The 20602-nt window shown below is 35.1% G+C and overlaps 2 protein-coding genes and 1 long non-coding RNA gene across 3 annotated transcripts; 1 reads left to right on the forward strand and 2 right to left on the reverse strand.

The window, feature by feature from the left end:
* Positions 1–599: 599 nt before the first annotated feature.
* LOC140804330 (protochlorophyllide reductase-like) lies at positions 600–3150 on the reverse strand. Its single transcript, XM_073160274.1, has 5 exons — positions 2992–3150; positions 2762–2851; positions 1633–2164; positions 1035–1393; positions 600–933 (listed from the first exon to the last, which is right to left on the reverse strand). The coding sequence occupies exons 1-5, from the start codon at positions 3043–3045 to the stop codon at positions 778–780; spliced, it is 1191 nt and encodes a 396-aa protein (XP_073016375.1). The 5' UTR covers positions 3046–3150; the 3' UTR covers positions 600–777.
* LOC140804331 (uncharacterized) lies at positions 2138–2732 on the forward strand. The gene is made up of 2 exons (XR_012112160.1): positions 2138–2262; positions 2328–2732. It is a non-coding gene; the product is annotated as an uncharacterized lncRNA (long non-coding RNA).
* Positions 3151–5866: 2716 nt separating the features above from the next.
* On the reverse strand, positions 5867–8937 carry LOC140805080 (uncharacterized). Its single transcript, XM_073161265.1, has 6 exons — positions 7926–8937; positions 7595–7815; positions 7152–7377; positions 6717–6802; positions 6529–6623; positions 5867–6426 (listed from the first exon to the last, which is right to left on the reverse strand). The coding sequence occupies exons 1-6, from the start codon at positions 8016–8018 to the stop codon at positions 6185–6187; spliced, it is 963 nt and encodes a 320-aa protein (XP_073017366.1). The 5' UTR covers positions 8019–8937; the 3' UTR covers positions 5867–6184.
* Between the last annotated feature and the right edge of the window lie 11665 nt (positions 8938–20602).

The raw sequence follows: 20602 nt of genomic DNA on the forward strand, positions 1-20602 counted from the left end.
CATCACGAGTTGGCTAGTTATTTTCTGGCATTTCGGGCCAATGTTTTGCCCCTCTATTTCATGATACTATAGAACCAGGTTTGTGAAAGAGTAGAGCTTGGGTCATACTACTATTATATCGCAGGTTATGTCTGGTCTTTATTTTTTTTATAAGTTTGTAAATAATGATATGATACACAGTATTATGAAGAATGGACAAAATTTTTAATGATAAGTAACCACGCTTGAACATTAATATAGTTGATTTGTAGTATTAGTTAGAATATATAATAAATATATACCGTAGAGTCTGTATTTGATATAGAAATAACTAACAATAGCTAGAAAAAATTTGCAAATCGAAAGAATAAGCTTCTCAGTTTTGCTGAGGACGATATACTAACCATTTTGTCCAAAGAACGAGTTAGCTTCTCAGTTTGTTTCTGGTACATCTTGTATTGTATCATTTGCAGTTTGTTTCATTTGTAGACGTTGCATTTTCAAATTGAAGCAAGGCTAGGGGTTGATTCACTACTCAGCATGGTTGAGCACAGTACCGATCACTCCCTCGACTGAGCCAGAATGGCTTAAGTAGCATATCAACTAAATTCTTGGACCCAACAAGTACCAACTGTTCTTTAAAATTCAAACATGAATCCAGGTCTGCTGATTACAATGACAAAAACAAGTATTGCAGTTGCCACATGGGATTTTCACTTCTTACAGCCTAAATTCAGAACAGAAGTTTCTTTCTCTATGTAAAACTATTCTCCAAAACAGAAGGATTTCGGAACTGCATCAAGCCAATCCAACGAGTTTTTCGCTGATTTCCCACAGTTTACTTGCTTTCTCAGCATCACTGGCTTCTTTCGAGAGGGTATTCTCAAAAGACGACGAGTTGTTATTCCAGCTCCAGTATACACCCGACTTTGAGAGGCTTGGATCGCTAACAACCTGAATTTCAAGATAATATTCAAGTATTTATATTTGTGGGTTTTGGGGGACTTTGGATGGAGAATGAAAATCAGCTTCTTGGGCTTCGTGTTTTGACTAACCTGTGCAAGTCTTTGTCCAGCTTCTGCTTCAGAGACATAACCTTTGGTGATATACTTCTGGAAAGGTGGGAAGAGAATCCTGAAAAGTGAAATGTGTTCTCTGAATAATGCCGTTTCAGCGATGCATCCAGGGTAGAGCGATACGAAGGTAATGCCAGTTTCCTCGTGAAAACGCCTGTGAAACTCTTGCATAGTCAGCATGTTGCAGACTTTGCTGTCTTTGTAGGCTTTGGCACCATCAAATTCGCCCCCGTCTATCATGGATGAGCTGCCTACTCCGTTCAAACCTCCTCTAAGTCCCCTTAAATCCCCTAAGTTGGCTTTTGGTGGCACGTTTCCAGCCAAGGTGTTCGTGTTACCTATCAAGAGCAAAAAGAAAAATCACTCAAGTGTTTCACATGACAAATGGAGGAAACTCATTACCAGCGAAGCAATATCATTCTTAAGAACTACAAAAATCCTTTGCATCTTGCCAAACGGTCAATGTGGAATGTAACACAATTATGATGATGACTCACATATTGAGACAAGACACCTTCGGTCTTGATTTCAACCAAGAAAAAAACAGAAAGACTATGAAATGAACTCAGAGCAGTACCTGTAATGGAACCAACAATAATGAGGCGCTTCTGTAGATAATCTGATTTTTTCAGATCTTCCAATAGCAACCTACAAAGAAGGAAATGACCAAGATGATTTGTGCCAACACTGAGCTCGAACCCCTCAGCAGTACATGTCGGCTCTTTAGCAGTTGGGAAGTAAACGGCGGCATTGCAAACCAGCACGTCAAGCGGCCTCCCCGAAAGTCGAAAAGCGTCGACAAACTGGCGGACACTTTCAAGAGAGGCAAGGTCAAGATGCATGACTGTGTAGTCTTCTTTAGCAATGCCAACGGATTTCGCAGCTTTTTCGGCCTTGAGAAAATTCCTGCAGGCCATGATAACATGCCATTTTCCTGTTTCGGCAAGAGCCTTTGCAGCCGCAAGGCCTAATCCTGAGGAGGCTCCGGTGACTATGACGGTGCCTTTGGTTCGAGTTTTCTTCTCTTCTGTTGAAGCCTGATTGATGGATGGAGCTGTGGCTATCGTTTGTGCTTTAATTGGTCCATTTGCCAGCTTCTTTCTAAATTCCTGCATTCTTAACTTCATCATTACGAGTAAAACCACAAAGATTCGAAATGTTTCTACAAAAGAATCCAACTTTCGGATAACATCAATTCGTAACCACCGTTTCCATAGGATATTGATGAGTCTGTGTAAGCTACAATTACATTTGTCCAACGTAGCCATCCAGGTAGTAAAACAAATGAAATGACTGTTTCAGTGTTCAAAATGTTTGAGCTGTAGGATCATTAGAGATATAGTTTTTTTATCTAATTAAGCGTAAAAATAAAGATAAGAGTAGTATACTACCATATATTTGGACCACTCTGGATAATAGATATGATTTTCGATAAAGGGTTGGTGTAATTTGAAAAAATCTCAAGATATATAAATTATGAAATTCCATACCCACAAAATCACCCTACTTTCTAGGACACCCTTCCATGCCAAGAATCAATCTTTTCAATAGCACGCAACTACCAAAATGAAGTGCAATCTACCAAATCAAACTATTCCAAGAATCATCCTTTCTACAAGATTTGATGTAATTTTATTGTTCCAAAACTTCAATGAAAAGACATAATAAATCACCCATTTTCAAAAATAAATGTATAAAATATTTACCTTGTTCAAAGAAGAGTTGCATTCAGCTTTAAGAGAGAGTGGCAATGAAGCTCCAAAAAGGGATGTCTCTTTTAAACCACTTGCCTTGTTCTACCAAAATTCATTCAACAACACAACAAAAACTTCAATAATTTATAATTTCAACCCATAAACTTCTGCAGGTAGAAACTGTAAATTATTACAAGAAAAGTAATCTGCATTTCATCCCCATTTGAGTGAATCTTGTGTACCTCTTTCGGAATGGAAAGGGTCGATGAAACCAAGGAAGCTGCTTGGAGAGACATTGTTGCATTAAGTGAAGGATTAGTGAGTGTGTGTTTTGAAGTGGGTTTAGTGTGTGTGTTACCAAGTGAGTTATAAGAAGACCGTCTTAGGATGTTGGGAGAAGGGATAAGTGTGGATTCTCATTTAAGACTATGGCCTACTTTACCTTATTTTGTCCAATCAGCGCTTCAAGCTGGATTCTCACTCATTGATATGTTTTTAGAAATAGCTCAGTGAATATTTTTATTTTAAAAACATAGTTGGGTTATAGTTGTAAATAAATCGAGTACTTTCACGAGTTTTTCGAACCGATTTGGAAATATTTTTTTTTATGTTTTAACTTATGGGATTCGAGCTGAATTCGAACATGTTTGAGCTTTTTTTAGTCGAACTCGAGCTAAAATTACTTTATTCGATATTTTGTGAGCAACTCGCGAATCTTAATATTTTATTAATATAATATGATTATATATTAAAAATATATATTTCGAGCTTTTCCGGCTTTTCAAGCTTTCAAACCTTTCGTTCTCGAAAGTTAATGTCTGGAAAATAATTTTAATAACTTGCGAATATGTTCGAACATTTCAAACCGAACTCGAGCTTGACTATCATTTTGAGCCGAACTCGAGTAAAAACAATTAAAATATTCGAGTTTCGAATCAAGCTCGAACTCGAATATATTTAATTCGAGCCGAACTCCAGCCTTAATTTTTTATTAATATTCGACTCGATTCAATTCGATTTTAGATCATTTTATTATTTTATTTTTACATTATAAATAACAAAAGAAAAATATTATGCATGATTGATCGGGTTGCGAGGGGGAAAAAAGAAATGTCTTAATACATACATACAAATATTTAAAATTTTATATATTTAGATAAATGAAATGAAATATAAATTATGCAATAATATTCTATTTTAAGGACATCCGCAATGGTGGGTTGTTATAACATCCAACAACTCATCAAAAATCGTGGACTCCACTGCTATATACTTATTATAACAACATATTTCTATCACTCACATTCATTTTAACATTAAAACTTATTATTTATGGGTCTTACTATCCACTCACATCTTAAATTTTTTTAATATTAAATAAGTATGTTTTACAATATTTAAATCACTATTATTCTAATTTTTAAAAATAATCTTAATTTTTAATAAAATAATTTTATTAATTTAAAAAAATAATATTATTTTTATTTAAATATTTTTATTAAATAAAGTAAATGTTCGAAAGAAATACCACGACAAAAGAATTATTTAAACGAGACATGAACCCGATTTATTTAAAATTACAATATAATTAAAAAGTTAAAAAACATAAAAAAAATCAAAAAAGATTAATTTACAAAGTTTTTTTGAAAAAATAAAAAATCCAAAAGAAACCTAAAAACAAAATTTAAAAAAAAACAAGAGAGAAGTGTTCATTCTCTCTAAAAAAATAAAAAAATAATAATAGAGAGAGGCGTTCATTATCTCTCTTGTGAGTGGACATCATACAATGGAGAGAGGCTGTTATTCATTCTTTCTAAAAAATAAAAAATAAAAAAATAAGAGAGAGATACGTTCATTCTCTCTCCTGTGAGTGAACATTATAATGCCTACTCACAATAGAGAGAGAATGTTAAATAATGCTCATTTAACACCTCGTTGTGCATGCTCTAATTAGCTCTCGGCTATATTAGAGGTGTGAACAAGTCGAATGGAGACCTTAAAACGTAAAATCTCTTATATAAAATATTACCTTTTAAAATCCCAAACTATTAAAATCAATCATAAAACCCTGAGATAGCATGCATTGTTATGTTCAATTTCTTCCTACAAATTGTATGCAGTCACAAAAAAAAAAAGATCCAATTCCAAACTCGAGCCTGTCTTTTTCTGTACAAATTTGTGTGTGGCGGAGGCGAGGAATTTTTTTGTATTACTTGGGTTTTAGAACCCAAGCAGAGCAATGAACTTGGTGTCTCTCGGCTTTACGCGGCCCAATGAGTTATACTTTGTCCACACAAATTTATACTTTGTCTCCCAAACTGAACTCAACAAAGATTGGATCAAATGTTATATTAGTTTTTTTTTTTTTTTTTTTACTTGGATAGTTCGGTTTGACCGTGAACCCGTCACAGGTTCGATTGAGACCAATTTTATTAATCATTTTATCGATTAAAATGGTCAAATATCGGTCGGACCAATCATGAATAGGTGAAATGATTTAAAACTGAATTGGCCGATTCAATCAATTTTTATTTTTTTAAAAAGAAGTTATTATTTCTTATGTTCTTTTAAAAATTTATTTTTTTTATCTTTAAAATTCAAAATTTTATTTTTTGATTATATATATGAACAATATTATTTTAGTAATATTAAAGCTTATTGTTTTGGTTAAAAAATATATATAGAATTTTATTGGATTATATGTACGTCATTTAGATTTTAAACTAGGATAAATATACATTTTGAATATTTGTATGTCTCAAGAGCAATTGATGAATTTAAGATGTCTAACATTATTTGAATTCAAATTATCTTATTGTTTGTTTTTGTCTCGTGTGGTAACTAATTTAACTTTATGTAATGTCAATAGTGGAAGAATGATAAATTCATTATACTAAAATATTATGTCAAGTCTAGTTTAGGTAATAATGTTAATTTTAGTACTATATAAGAAAGCACACTCTCTTGTAATAAAAAGGCAGCATTTTCACAAGCAATAAAAGTTCACTATTCTCTCTCAAAGTTTGGTATTCTATGAGGTTGCTTGTTTCATCAGTTCTCAATAATTCTAATCATGTAAAAGTATTTTATGAATTAGATTAGATTTGAAATCCTCCAATGTCAAATGAAGTTAATTATATAAGTAATGTATACAATACAATGTGACGAAGACCTCACTGCATCAAACATCAACAAACTTTCATGAATTCCCCTTGAAATTATCCCTACTCTTTCAAAACACTGAAAAACAAAAGAGCCTGTTAATCTCTTTCTCAGGAAATAAATAAGTTCGATCCCTCGACTAAATTCTTGAATCTGTTGCTGCGGTTGTAAAGACTATACAATATTTTTTCTGAATATGAAGAAAAATATATCTTATAGGGCACCTTTGCGAATATATCTCGTGGAGGACTCGAGAGTTTTTTTGTGACATTTTCATGCATGTCGCAAGCCCATGAAGTAGTCAAAGTCATGATGTTGGACGCCAAGTTGCTTTAGCCACGAGTCTGCCGCGCTCAAAAGTGTTCCCAACTTTTCTTTGTCCTGAGCATTTTTCTCCGAGAGCCACACGTCGCCTTGCATCTTGTAAGTAGCCAAACCAAACGGAGTGAGGGAGATGACTGCTCCTTTATCAGTTTCTTTATCAACAGTTATAACCTCGTCTTCAAAATCCATATCTATCCATCATAATTCGGAATGATTTTATAAGTTTCATACAATAGTGAGACGACCGGCGTCACGGACAACTATCATGAATGTATTAATCAATAATTCTGTACCTTGAAAGGAGGAAGAAAGGGTGTGATATGTGAGAAAGCACGCTTGCAAGTCTTTAAAAGTTCTTCCGGTGGTAGGGATGTGATAAATTGGGTACCTGGATTATCACTTGGATAAGGTCATTTTCCAGAGAAGAAAAAAGCATCCATAGAGGGTTGAAAATATAGGAAAGGATGTGGGAGAGGCTAACCACGCTACTGCCATCCAACTAGCTGGTGACAGATCTACACTTCTCAACGACATTAATCCAGGGTAACGTTGAGCTAAGACGCTTACCTGTTTAAAAATCAAACTTTTAAACCGCACTGATATTATATGCATAACACAAGGAGTGAAACCAATCGAACAGGACTAAATTTAATGTTGAACAAATTCAAGAATTTGTGTTAGCCTCATGAGAAAAATCAGGCCGTTAATATATTCTGTCGTCTTAAAAGTTGTGTGATATTTTATTAGACGCCTGCTATGAACGGATTTTTAATTCATTCCATCATATCCGTAAGAACTTGCGTTTCGAATCATTCTTAGAAGTAAACTATCACAAACAAAAGAGACATAATTTTCTCGGTACCTAAGAGTAAAGGTCTTGAAAAGCACAGGTGGAATGGGGGAAGGGATTGATTACCTTGTCCATGAGAGGAACTCTTCCGTATGGGGACGATTTCTCAAAATACTGAAAGTAAAGACTACCCAATTTTTCATTTGGACGCCAAAAGTTATCACGCTCGAATGGTGCTTCATCAGACGAGCATCCATCCCATCTCGACAACTTCTCACTCTCGCTCTCATCACTGAACGAATCATTAAAAGAATCCCTAGTCTCACTCGTCGAGTCCGTCTCTTCCCTATCCCTAACAAGTATCATAAGCATTCATCATTCAATTTACCAACGATGAAAAACACCATGAACTCCTATATTTCCACCACCCTGTCTGACTTAACAAAATTACTTATCAAAGAAAGAAAGTGTCGTAAGTACCCGAATAAAACAATCAAACCAGACACCAAATGAGCATGAATCACGCATTCAATTCACAAATTAAAGTTCCAACAACAGAATCTGCTTACTTTAGACAGTTAATCAATGAAGAGGTGGTGAAAATTTGGATAGCAGAGAGATAAGGCACAAAATATTGGTCTAAATTCTTGGCATCGTCAGCAGTAACGGGGACTCCAGCCCCATAGGCACTCCATTCATCAAAAATATTCCAAAGATCACCCAACATAAAAGACTCAACTTTCTCCCTTTCCAAAGGATGCCATACCCTATTAAGCTTCTTCATATCACTCTGCTCAAAGACATACATTTTGTATATATAAAAAAAAAAAACAAAACAAAAAAACACAAAATCAAGATTATGATTTAAATTAGTATAAAAAATAGGTAGGAAGAGCAAACCTTGTACAAAAAATGAGATGGGACCGTGGGTGTTGTGCTATCCAAGAAGGATCCCAGGTTTGTTTGCACTGATGCCTCGTCGAAATCCAACATGATTTCTGTGTAAAAAGAGAGAGAATTTGGTCTAATTCTCTCCCCCAAAGCCTTTGAATACAGCAGAGGCGAGGCAGCAAAAGAGATGAAGAATTTAGAGGAAGAAAATTTATTGAGGGAAAAGGGAATGAGAAATTGACGGGATTTCTTGCTTCTTCTTTTTTTGTTTGTATGGAGGGAAGAAAACTAGCCAAAAAAAAAAAGTTTTAAAAAACAAAATTTGTGACCAAAAAAATCTCTACCCTTCGATTTTATGAACAAACTAGTTTCCAAAAATAAGAAACTATAGCAATTTTTTCTTTCTTGGAATATAGATGAAGTTAACATATATATCCAAAAAAAGACGAAGAAAATCGGATTCAAGTCTCCGTGAAACTTGGACTCGCGCAAGATTCTCTCTTCCTCGTCAAAACCCAGAATTCTTTTCAAGGAAAACCCGAAATTCATTCTTCAAAGAAACACCCTCACCCATCCATATAATCGAAATCAAAACCCAGCCCATAATCCCAAATCTACTCACAAATTCAAGATTTTTTTTTTGTAAATAAAAAAGACTCCTTTTTTTGCCAAAAGAAATGCATGAAAATGTAGAGACGTTTGAATCACCAATTGCGACCAAAGCAAGCGTTCTGTGAGCCAAGAACCCGAAAACAAACGATTAATTTTTAATTTTAACTATAATTTTCTGAACAGAAAGTTATGGCTTCTGATTAAAACAAGGGATTAAGGTACATAAATTTAGGCAATTAACTGGAAAAATAAGGTCCCAAAAGCGTGGGTGGGGGAAGAATGTGAGACTCTGGAGCTTCCAAAATCCTCAACAACGTTAAAACACAAAGTGAAAGAACTCTGTTAATTTATGAGACTTGAAACATGTTTCAGAATCCGTCTTAAATTCTCCCACCGTTGAAAGATAAGCGTCATTTATGTATTTCTTTGCATTAATTCTACTTAATATACATGTTATTTATATGTCTTTAAAATAAAAATGAAATAGGATGGGGTAGAAAAGTTTGAATTTTGATTGTATATTTTCGGTTAAATAAATAAAGAACAAAATTTTTTGCCTAATCCAGCACCATATCATCACTTAATTATTCAAGATTACGACTATTAATAGTTAATTGATAGTGATTAATGAAGAAATCAATGGGTGAGATTGTTAATTAGAAAAGCTGATATTCAGTGGGATTATAATATTTTAAAAAAAATTATGTTGACGGGATTATATGTGGAATAAACACTGATACAAGATAATATTAATAAAGAAAAAATTTAATGATAAATTTGACCTTATTTTTCTGGTTAACGTGGGTGAATGTATCAAAAACTGTGGATTAATGAATGGTTATCCAGATTGTCTTTGTTTGGTCAACATAAATGTCAAATTTTGTGGTTAAAATCTTTAATTTTGAATATGGTGGCTATCATACGTGAATCTACTCGTAATGTTTTGATATATACGTATCTATGACGCACATTTATATAAACATCGATGATGTGACACTCATCATTAAATATAATAAAATGTATCAAAATTGTACTTATAATATATCACTGAGGTATTTATATAATATTTTGAGCTCTTATGTTATTTTATATGATTATAGAATATTATGAGAGTTAAATACTTGCGCACTTATGTTTGTATTATATATATAGAGTGATGTTACCCTGCACTCTTAGGTGCAGGGTAATCGTGGGCGACAGCACAGCTGGCGCCCACATGTGCATTTTTCCTTTTTTTAAAAAAAAAAAATTAAAACAAAAAATTAACAACTCAAAATTAAAAAAAAAAAAAAAAAAGCCTTTTCACCCAAAAACTAAATCTTCCGTCCACCTACCGCCTTCAGCCTTCACCAACCAGAAAAGTACGAGAGAAACACAACAATACAGGGTCATGAGCTTCAAGTGAAGGCGATTCTGGAGATCTCGTGCAGGCTTTTTCCGTGCGCCTCAAATCCGAACGTAAATCGATGTTGTTGGAAAATTTCTTACTTCCGGTAGAATATGTGTCATGTCTGCTCCTAAAATCGATTCCTTTATTGCCTCTTCCAAACGAAGGTACTCCACGCCGACCTAATTAACTCTTCGAATTACGAGTTGGAAACGTAATATTATAGCAACTGATTGAAAAGAATGTCTAGATTGCCTTTCCCCCTTTTCATGAAACAGTTATAGGTAATCCATAATCCTTAATTTTCTGATGTCAATCATGCAATATCTTCTATGTCAATTTCAATATATGGCACTGCATCTCGTCGGTATTTATATAATATTTTGAGCTCTTATGTTAGTTTATATGATTATAGAATATTATGAGAGTTAAATACTTATGCATTGTGTGTGTGTGTATATATATATATATATATAAACACACACTCACGTCTACGATGTCATGACGTTATGCTATAGAGTACGTTTCAAAACTATTGGTACATTTTATGTATTTCAAAAAATATGTACGATGTTTCATATTGGTGTTAGGGATAGTGCCCTTAAAGCATTGTAATTACATTATGTTTTTATTATTAATAAAAACGACATTTATTATTGAACATATTTGCATGAAATATTATTGTCATGAATTTCATAGTAAAATTCCTAGTTTATTGGATGTAACCATGATTTTAGTATATATAAAAGTTACATATACACGAGGATTAAAATTATGGATAATAAACTTAAATTAAGTCCGTGATGAAATTAATTGAAGTATGGGAACTTTAATTAAAACATCACTAATGCGACCCATGAACATTATGAATGTGACTGTCTTATTCGGAACGTCGATGTAGAGACATCTAAATGGTGGCATTTATATATAATGAGATTATGTAGGACTAGGACTGATTTAATTAGATATTTCATAATAAATTTCGTTGTTAATATGAAATTTTATTTAAATCATAAGATGATCATGTATAGACATATATTAATCATGATGTGATTATAAACTCATGTTCATTTCAATATGATTCTTAATTTGCTTGTTTAAAATTTGCAATTGTGTATTTTTTCATTACTTGCATTTTATATTTATATTTGAAATAAATGGTTGGGAATATGAATTCACAGATATGAAATTCATTCCTTCTCGCGAGAAGTAGAAAGACGATTCTCTCATTTGTTAATTCTGGAACTGAGTGTTGGGCCCAACTAATTTATAATTAAGTTATAAATTAAATCACTCACTAGTTAATTAATGGTAAATGAGGATAAGAAGTAATTGAAGAGGTAAACGGAAAATTCCTAGCTTCAATTACGAATTATCTATGGAGGATTAATCCATATGTAATTATTATATCAATGGACTGCTCAATTTCGTAGAGTAAGATATTTCATAATGAAGAAGAGTGTAATTCCATATTTTTAGTGTAGTAATTATTGAATTAATAAAATAGGTAAATTAATTAAAGAGTTTAATTATTTATTTAATTTATTGAAGCTTCTAATTATGGGTACATGGTCTCCGGTACGCCTTTCAAATTAATGACAGATTAAAAAAATACAATTTAGAAATCATGTGTGGATATAGAAAAATGTTTCCATAACTCCAAGAGTTTGGAAATAAATATAATTGATTATGAGATATTAATTATATTAAATTATAATTATGAGATAATTATATATTTGGATTATTATGGTAATATCCAAAGTTGATTATAACTTTTAAAATGAGTTTTAAAAGACTTAAATTTATAAAATTAAATCAAGTGGGATTTTTGGCCTTATCTTAGATTTGATGATATTGGCCGATGATTTTGAATCTCAATTAGATTGGGATTTTGCCTCTTGAGTTGAATATTATAAATAGGATCCTAGGTAGTCTTTTGGAGATACACAAAAAATATACTGTTAGAAAATGTGAATAAAATAGAAATGTGGTTGTCCCACATTGGAAGCCTAGAGGAAGTTACCCCTTCTTATTAGTTCTAGTATGGACTATGTGTTTGGGCCTCAAGGGATACCGAAGTTTTTAGAAGGGAGGAGACGCTACTAGGCTAGGTCTCGGTGAATTAAACACACGCGCCCGCCCGACCCGGCCCGGCTCGGCACGGTGCGGTGAGGTGTGGTGTTGGACAAATATTAATCTTTTGGAACAAATTTATTTGGAAAATATATTTTGTCGGACTCGCATACATGCACTCGGAATGAGCAAGGCGCGCGGGTGCGCCACATCCTGCGCGGATTCACGCTTGTTGCTGGTTTGAGGGTCATCGAACAGAACATGGCGTGCGGCAGCGCGAGTTCTCGCGCTGGTGCGTGTGCCTTACTGTGCGCAGACAGAACAAGGCACACGGCCGCGCCAGTTCTCGCACGGGTGCACGCGCCTTGCTGTGCGGAAGAAGAACAAGGCGTTCTTTCACCGAAACAACACGTCTATTCACCAAAGATTGCACCTTTGTGCGAAATGTTGTGCCCACTCGAGGTAATCTTTGATGCTCTATAAATATCCCTTACCTGCATTCATTTGGCACGTTTGTTGCATCGAATTCCTTCTCCATCTTGCTGCAGATTTTCGTTCATACTCACTTGAAAGATCTTGCATTTCCTTGTTCGTCGAAATCGAGAGTTTGTTGTGCTACTACTCTAGATAGGAGTCGTTGTATCTTAGGGACAATTGCCATTAACGTACATCACTTTTATACGGGCAATATCGTCTTGCGGATAAAGGATTTATCCTTGCCTCGACTTAAAGAATTGTTATTGTTACTTTGTTCCAGAATTTCGAGAATGACACCACCAGATACCAACAATCGCAAGACGATATTTTTTTTTCTCTTCTCGTTTCTGAAAAATGTCGACTCCTCCTACTGTTCCTGCGCCAATGCCTACCGTCCCTGCTGCTCCCGCTCACGGTGAAAAGCCTGCAAAGTTTTCTGGTGTCGACTTCAAATGGTGGCAGCAGAAAATGCTCTTCTATCTCACCACATTGAGCCTGTCTCGGTTCCTGACAGAGTTTCCTCCTGTCATATCTGAAGGCGATACCGACTCGCAACGAAAGAGTGCTGTTGATGCATGCAACCATAGTGACTTCCTCTGCCGCAATTATATCTTAAATGGACAAGCTTTACAGTGTCTACTGCTCTGTCAAGACAACCAAAGAATTGTGGGACTCATTGGAGAAAAAGTATAAGACAGAAGATTCAGGAGTCAAGAAGCTCGTAGTTGGCAAATTCTTAGACTTCAAAATGGTGGACGCCAAATCTGTAATAACCAAGTACAAGAAATTCAAATTATAATTCATGACTTATTGGCTGAGGGAATGAATATCAATGAAGCGTTCCAAGTGGCGGCTATTATTGAAAAATTGCGACCATGTGGAAAGACTTCAAGAACTATCTTAAACACAAGCGCAATAAGTTGAAACTTGAAGATCTGATTGTAAGGCTTCGAATTGAAGAAGATAGCAGAATTTCAGAAGCCAAAACATATAAAAGGGCAATGGAAACTGAGGCTAAAGCAAACCTAGCGGGATCAAGTACAAGTCACAAAAAGAAGCGACCGATCAATGAAAAGAAACAAGGAAAAGCCAAGAAATTCTAAGGGGATTGCTTCAATTATGGCAAACCGAAACACATGGCCAAGGATTGTCGTCTTCCAAAGAGAGAAAATAAAAAGCAGAAACAAAGGCAAGCAAATGTTGTCGAAGAACGGTATATACCAATTTATATTTCGCAACTTGATTTATCTGCTGTTGTATTTGAAGTCAACTTGGTGGACAATCCAAGAGAGTGGTGGATAGACATTGGATCTACTAGCCACATTTGTGCCAACAAGGAGATGTTTTCATCTTACTCTCCCATCAGTGAAAGGAAACTGTTTATGGGAAACTCTACAACGTCTGATGTCGTAGGAGTTGGGAAAGTAGTGTTGAAGATGACTTCAGGCAAAAAAGTAACGCTCAGTAATGTACTGCACGTGCCAGACATTCGGAAGAATTTGGTGTCTGGCTCTTTGTTGAGTAAGGCCATGTTTAGGCTTGTGTTCGAATAGGACAAATTTGTATTAACCAAAAGTGGTGTTTTTTATTAGCAAAGGGTACCAAAATAATGGTCTCTTTAAGATGAATTAATGAATGTTATCCGTCAAGAGACGAAGAATAAATCTATAAATTCTGCGTACTTGATTGAAAGTTCAAATTTATGACATGAAAGATTGGGACATGTTAACTTTAATACGTTGCAAAGACTTGCAAACCAAAATGTAATACCTACATTTAAAAAGGATCCACAACACAAGTGTGGGATCTGTGTTGAAGCAAAAATGGCTAAGGTCCCTTTCCATTCGGTAACAAGAAGTACTATGCCTCTTGAGTTAATCCATACTGATATATGTGATTTGAAATATGTTCAAACTCGAGGAGGCAAGAAGTATTTCATAACATTCATTGATGATTGCACAAGATTTTGCTATGTCTATTTATTGAAAAGCAAAGATGAAGCTATAGAAACATTCAAAGTTTATAAGAATGAAGTCGAGAATCAACTCAGTTCAAAAATCAAAATGATAAGAAGTGATCGAGATGGAGAGTATGTTGCTCCATTTGAAGAATTTTGCACATCATCTGGCATAATTCATCAAACTACAGCACCATACTCACCTCAATCAAACGGAGTAGCAGAATGCAAGAATCGTACTCTTAAGGAGATGATGAATGTGTTGTTGATAAACTCTGGCTTACCTCAAAACTTGTGGGGGGAAGCGATTCTCTCAGCGAACTACATTCTCAATAAAATACCACTCAAAGGAAACAATGAGACTCCATATGAGAAATGGAAAAAGCGTAAATCATCTTACAAATACCTCAAAGTGTGGGGGTGTTTGGCTAAAGTAGAAATATCAAAGTCAAAACAAGTTAAGATTGGGCCTAAAACAATTGGCTGCATCTTCATTGGATATGCAACTAATAGTAGTGCATATCGCTTCTTAGTGCACAATTATGAAATTCCGATGATATCAATGAGGGAACAATAACTAAATCAAGGAACGCCGTATTCTTTGAAAATTTATTTCTTTGTAAAAAAAAGTAAAGAATCCCGTCTAAACAAAAGACCTTATGAAACTTCGATTACACCCATCCAAGGCAATGAAGATATAAGGCGCAATAAGAGAGCAAGGGTTGAAAAGTCATTTGGTCCCGATTTTCTAACATACTTGTTAGATAATGAACCAAGAACTATTCAAGAGGCTCTATCAAATCCAGAAGCTCCTTTCTGGAAAGAAGCGATCAAAAATGAAATAGATTCCATCATGTACAACCATACATGGGAGTTGGTTGATCTTCCTCCGGGTTGTAAACCTTTAGGATGTAAATGGATCCTTAAAAGGGAATACAAAGAAGATGGATCTATAGATAAATATAAAGCTAGATTGGTTGCCAAAAGGTTTAGAGGGTTTTTTTAAAACTAATTTAATTTTTAAATTTTTTTTCAAAAATAATGTAAAAAAAAAAGGTTTGCAAATTTACGGCAATCCGCGCTTTGTAAGTGCGGACGCTGCACACGTGGAGCAGCGTCCGCGCTTACGAAGAACGGACAATGGTCCAGTCAGGTACGAATTAATTTAGCGACGGATTATATAAAAAAACCGCCACTAAAATTACATCAGCGACGGTTATAAACCCGTCGCTGCAATCGAATCGGCGACAGTTTAAAGCCCGTCGCTAAATCGTCGCTAAAATTTAGCGACGGTTTCTTAACCCGTCGCTAAATGCCAAATTTTTTTTTTACTCTCAACCCTTTGCATCTTGGAGATTTTGCGCGCTGCGAAAAACCACGTAAAGTCGAAAAAATGAAATTTTAATTTAAAAATTAAATTATTTTTCTAAAAAAAAAACCCCTCCGATATATTTCTCATATTTACAGACAAATGACAATGTCAATTAATCGTGAACATACCTTGATTCCAAAATTTTCAATTAATTCAACGACTTGCATCTTTACAGCGTGCAATGTGCACTGCGGAAAGAGAATTAACGCGCTGCGAAAACACAAAATTCGAAAAAATGAAATTTTATTTTAAAAATTAACTTATTTTTTTAAAAAAAAAAACCCCTCCGATATATTTCTCATATTTACAGACAAATGACAATGTCAATTAATCGTGAACATAACTTGATTCCAAAATTTTCAATTAATTCAACGGCTTGCATCTTTACAGCGTGCAATGTGCACTGCGGAAAGAGAATTTACGCGCTGCGAAAACCACAAAAATTCGAAAATATGAAATTTTATTTAAAATTTAAATTATTTTTTTAAAAAAAACCCTCCCATATATTTCACATATTTACAGACAAATGACAATGCCAATTAATCGTGAACATACCTTGATTCCAAAATTTTCAATTAATTCAACGGCTTCCATCTTTGCAGCGTGCAATGTGCGCTGCGGAAAGAAAATATGCACGCTACGAAAAACCACAAAAAGTCGAAATCAAGGTATGTTCATGATTAATTGACAATGTCATTTGTCTGTAAATATGAGAAATATAACGAAAGGTTTTTTTAAAAAAATTTAATTTAATTTTTAAATTAAAATTTTATTTTTTCGACTTTTTGTGAATTTTCGCAGCGCGCAAATTCTCCTTTCGAGCGCATATTGTACGCTGCAAAGATGCAAGGGGTTGAAAGTAAAGGTCAAAAATTTTGCCATTTAGATTATAGCGACGGTTTTAAACCGTCGCTGATTCCATATGAGCGACAGTTTAAAAACTGTCGCTAAATGTAGCGACGGGTTTTTAGACCGTCGCCAAGTAGTTTGAGCGACGGTTGTCTAACCGTCGCTGATGCTATATGAGCGACGGATTGTATATACAATCCGTAAAGCGCGGATTGCCGTAAATTTGCAAACTCTTTTTTTTTTTTACATTATTTTTGAAAAAAATTGAAAAATTAAATTAATTTTAGAAAAACCCAGGTTTAGACAAAAAGAGGGATATGATTTCTTTGACACCTACTCTCCAGTTACAAGGGTCACATCCATTCGTGTTCTCATAGCCATTGCAGCATTGCATGACCTTGAGATTCATCAAATGGATGTTAAAACAGCCTTTCTAAATGGAGTATTGGAAGAGGAAATCTATATGGAACAACCCGAGGGGTTTGTTGTACCCGGACAAGAGAAAAAGATGTGTAAACTTGTCCAGTCTCTATACGGACTCAAACAAGCACATAAACAATGGCATGAAAAATTTGATACTACAATGATATCAAATGGTTTCAAAATCAACGAATGTGACAAGTGCGTCTATGATAAAGGAAATGAAAATTTATATGTAATTGTTTGTCTTTATGTAGATGACATGTTAATCATGTGAGATAATCATGAACTGATCATGAATACTAAAAAAATGTTGAAAAAACATTTTGATATGAAAGACTTGGGGTTATGTGACATAATATCAGGGATTAAAATCTCTAGGAATTCTGAAAGAATTATATTGTCACAAGCTCACTATGTTAAAAAAGGTTCTTGAAAGATTCAAGGCTCGATAAATCCTTCGGCTAGAACACCTACAGATTTAGGAGTTCATTTAGCAAAGAATCAAGGAGAACCTATTGATCAACTGGAATATGAAAGGATAATCGGTAGTCTAATGTACTTGACTAATTGTAACCGACCAGATTTTGCACATTCTGTAAATAAGTTAAGTAGTTTTATAAGTAATCCTAATAACGATCATTGGAAAGCCTTGAAAAGAGTGCTTGGATATTTAAAATACACCATGAACTTTGGATTGGTATATACGAAATATCCAGCAGTATTGGAAGGATAGTGTGATGCAAATTGGATATCTGACACAAAAGACTCCAAGTCCACAAGTGGATATGTGTTCACGATTGGTGGAGGAGCGGTGTCATGGAAATCTTCTAGGCAAACATGTATAGCTAAATCCACGATGGAATCCGAGTTTATTGCTTTGGACAGAGCAGGAGAAGAAGCCGATGGCTAAGAAACTTCCTAGAAAACATTCCTTGTTGGAATAAACCAGTGTCTTCTATTGTTATTCATTGGGATAGTCAATCAGCAATAAGAAGAGCACAAAGCAGTATGTACAATGGTAAGTCATGACATATTCGTCGGAGACATAATACCATAAGACAATTGATCTCAAATGGGGTTATTTCTGTTGAATATGTGAAATCAAATGAAAATCTAGCGGATCCGTTTAATAAAGATACAAATCGAGATCAATTATACAAACTAATAAGGGGAATGGGCTTGAAAGCCACAAAATAAAATTGTTTATAGCGGTAACCCAACCTTGTGAATTAGAGATCCCAAAACCTTGGTTCAATGGGAAAACTAAGTTATAAATATTGGTTGAACACTTGGAAACAATGAAGGCTCATTCCTAAAACGTCCAAGTAAAATGTACCTGCAACATGTGGTGAGGTTAATTTTTTTTAATGATTCATATACCTAAGAGGTAGAGTATGGCAGGATACTCTTGATAGGAGATCACATATATAAGTGCGAAGTGATGACCGCTTCAAGAACACTTATGAATCTAAGATATGGTCCAGGGTCGAAACAGAAGAGAACAAAATATGTTAGAGCTATTGTTGTGTAAATGCTGTAAACTTGGTTTACATAAACGGTTGAATGGTTCAAGACATCACGTCACCAAGCAACTAGTGAATCCGATAGTATTTTAATACGGAAGGTTCAAAGCCAAAAGCTACATTTCCCGATGCAATAATAGCTCATAAGAATTTTCAAGTGAATCTGCATCCAAGCATTAATTTCATTCATGTGGGGGATGTTTAGAAAATGTGAATAAAATAGAAATGTGGTTGTCCCACATTGGAAGCCTAGAAGAAGTTACTCATCCTTATTAGTTATAGTATGGACTATGGGTTTGGGCCCCAAGGGGTACCGAAGTTTTAGAATGGGGAAGACGCTACTAGGCTAGGTCTCGGTGAATTAAACACACGCGCGCGCCACCCGACCTGGCCCGGCTCGGCGTGGTGCGGTGTGGTGTGGTGTTTGACAAATATTAATCTTTTGGAACAAATTTATTTGGAAAATATATTTTGTCACACTCGCACTCGCACTCGCATACATGCACTCGGAATGAGCAAGGCACGCGGGTGCGCCACATCCCACGCGGATGCGCGCTTGTTGATGGTTTGAGGGTCATTGAACAGAACATGGCGCGCGGAAGCACGAGTTCTCGCGCAGGTGCGCGTGCCTTACTGTGCGCAGACAGAACAAGGCGCGCGGCCACGCCAGTTCTCGTGCGGGTGTGTGCGCCTTGCTGTGCGGAAGAAGAACAAGGCGTTCTTTCACCGAAACAACACGTCTATTCACCAAAGATTGCACCTTTGTGCGAAATGTTGTGCCCACTCGAGGTAATCTTTGATGCTCTATAAATATCCCTTACCTGCATTCATTTGGCACGTTTGTTGCATCGAATTTCTTCTCCATCTTGCTGCAGATTTCATACTCACTTGAAAGATCTTGCATTTCTTTTTTCGTCGAAATTGAGAGTTTTTTGTGCTACTACTCTAGATAGGAGTCGTATATCTTAGGGATGATTGTCATTAACGTACATCACTTGTATACAGGCAATATCGTCTTGCGGATAAATGATTTATCCTTGCCTCGACTTAAAGAATTGTTGTAAGGGCCAAGATCTTAATTCTGTTAATCTGAGATTTTGATGATATTAATCTGAGATTATTGATTTTGAACTGATGTGATTATAATCGGGCTATCACGGGACCAGATTGGCTAAAGCATATGAAAGGTGCAATTTTTAGACAGAACTATTGGTGCCTGAGCGGTAGAAAATGATCGCCCGAGCGCCAATGTTCATCAAATGTATGTTCGGGCAGAAGATGTGGCGCCCGGGCGGTAGGTTGTGACTGCCCGAGCGCCAAGGGTGCAAGTTGAAAGTGCTTGGACAGAGTTTGCCGCGCCCGAGCGGCGGTAAATTACCACCGCCCGAGCGCCGGCTGAAGTTAAGAAAATGAGACACGTTTCTTTCAGTATGCAACGTGGGATGTATATATAGATATATATATATATATATATATATATATATATATATATATATATATATATATATATATATATATATATACACGTATCATTCTTAAAAACAAAAGAGAGAAACAAAGGAAAAGAACGAGAAAGATTGATAAAAATCCTTACGCCTTTATATTTCAATCCGTCCGTCCAAACTTGAATCCGAGTATGACACCGTGTTCCTAACAACGACAGCTACAACATGACGTAAGTTTTGTAACGTTTTGTTAAGATTTGAAATTATGCTATGTCCAGAATCAGATACGATTCATATATAGTGTTCTTGACATAGTAGACATCATAGAATCAAAGTCAGATTAAGAAACAGATTGAGTATGAAATTGTTATGGATTTCAGAGTTAAATTGACTGATATGTGATGTCAGATTTACACTGAGGTTGATTATAAGTTATTGAAATTAGTATATACTGGTGTGGCATCACAGATATCGTAAGATTGTACTGTTGTACCGTCAGAATTTAATAAGATAGAGATATTTTGAATCAAATAGAATATTGATACAGAATATTGATATTGTAATTGCC

Source organism: Primulina eburnea, chromosome 11 (assembly GCF_022965805.1).
Source record: "Primulina eburnea isolate SZY01 chromosome 11, ASM2296580v1, whole genome shotgun sequence".
Classification (NCBI taxonomy): Eukaryota; Viridiplantae; Streptophyta; class Magnoliopsida; order Lamiales; family Gesneriaceae; genus Primulina; species Primulina eburnea.

What these genes read in the sequence shown, in the direction of transcription:
- LOC140804330 (XM_073160274.1), bottom strand. Translation starts at nt 3,045, where the DNA reads ATGTCTCTCCAAGCAGCTTCCTTGGTTTCATCGACCCTTTCCATTCCG. An exon ending in CCCTTTCCATTCCGAAAGAG is followed by an intron (nt 2,852 to 2,991) that starts GTACACAAGATT and finishes GAATTTTGGTAG; the next exon opens with AACAAGGCAAGTGGTTTAAA. An exon ending in CTGGACAAAGACTTGCACAG is followed by an intron (nt 934 to 1,034) that starts GTTAGTCAAAAC and finishes CTTGAAATTCAG; the next exon opens with GTTGTTAGCGATCCAAGCCT.
- LOC140805080 (XM_073161265.1), bottom strand. Translation starts at nt 8,018, where the DNA reads ATGTTGGATTTCGACGAGGCATCAGTGCAAACAAACCTGGGATCCTTC. An exon ending in CATCTCATTTTTTGTACAAG is followed by an intron (nt 7,816 to 7,925) that starts GTTTGCTCTTCC and finishes GTCTTTGAGCAG; the next exon opens with AGTGATATGAAGAAGCTTAA. An exon ending in GAGTTCCTCTCATGGACAAG is followed by an intron (nt 6,803 to 7,151) that starts GTAATCAATCCC and finishes ATTTTTAAACAG; the next exon opens with GTAAGCGTCTTAGCTCAACG.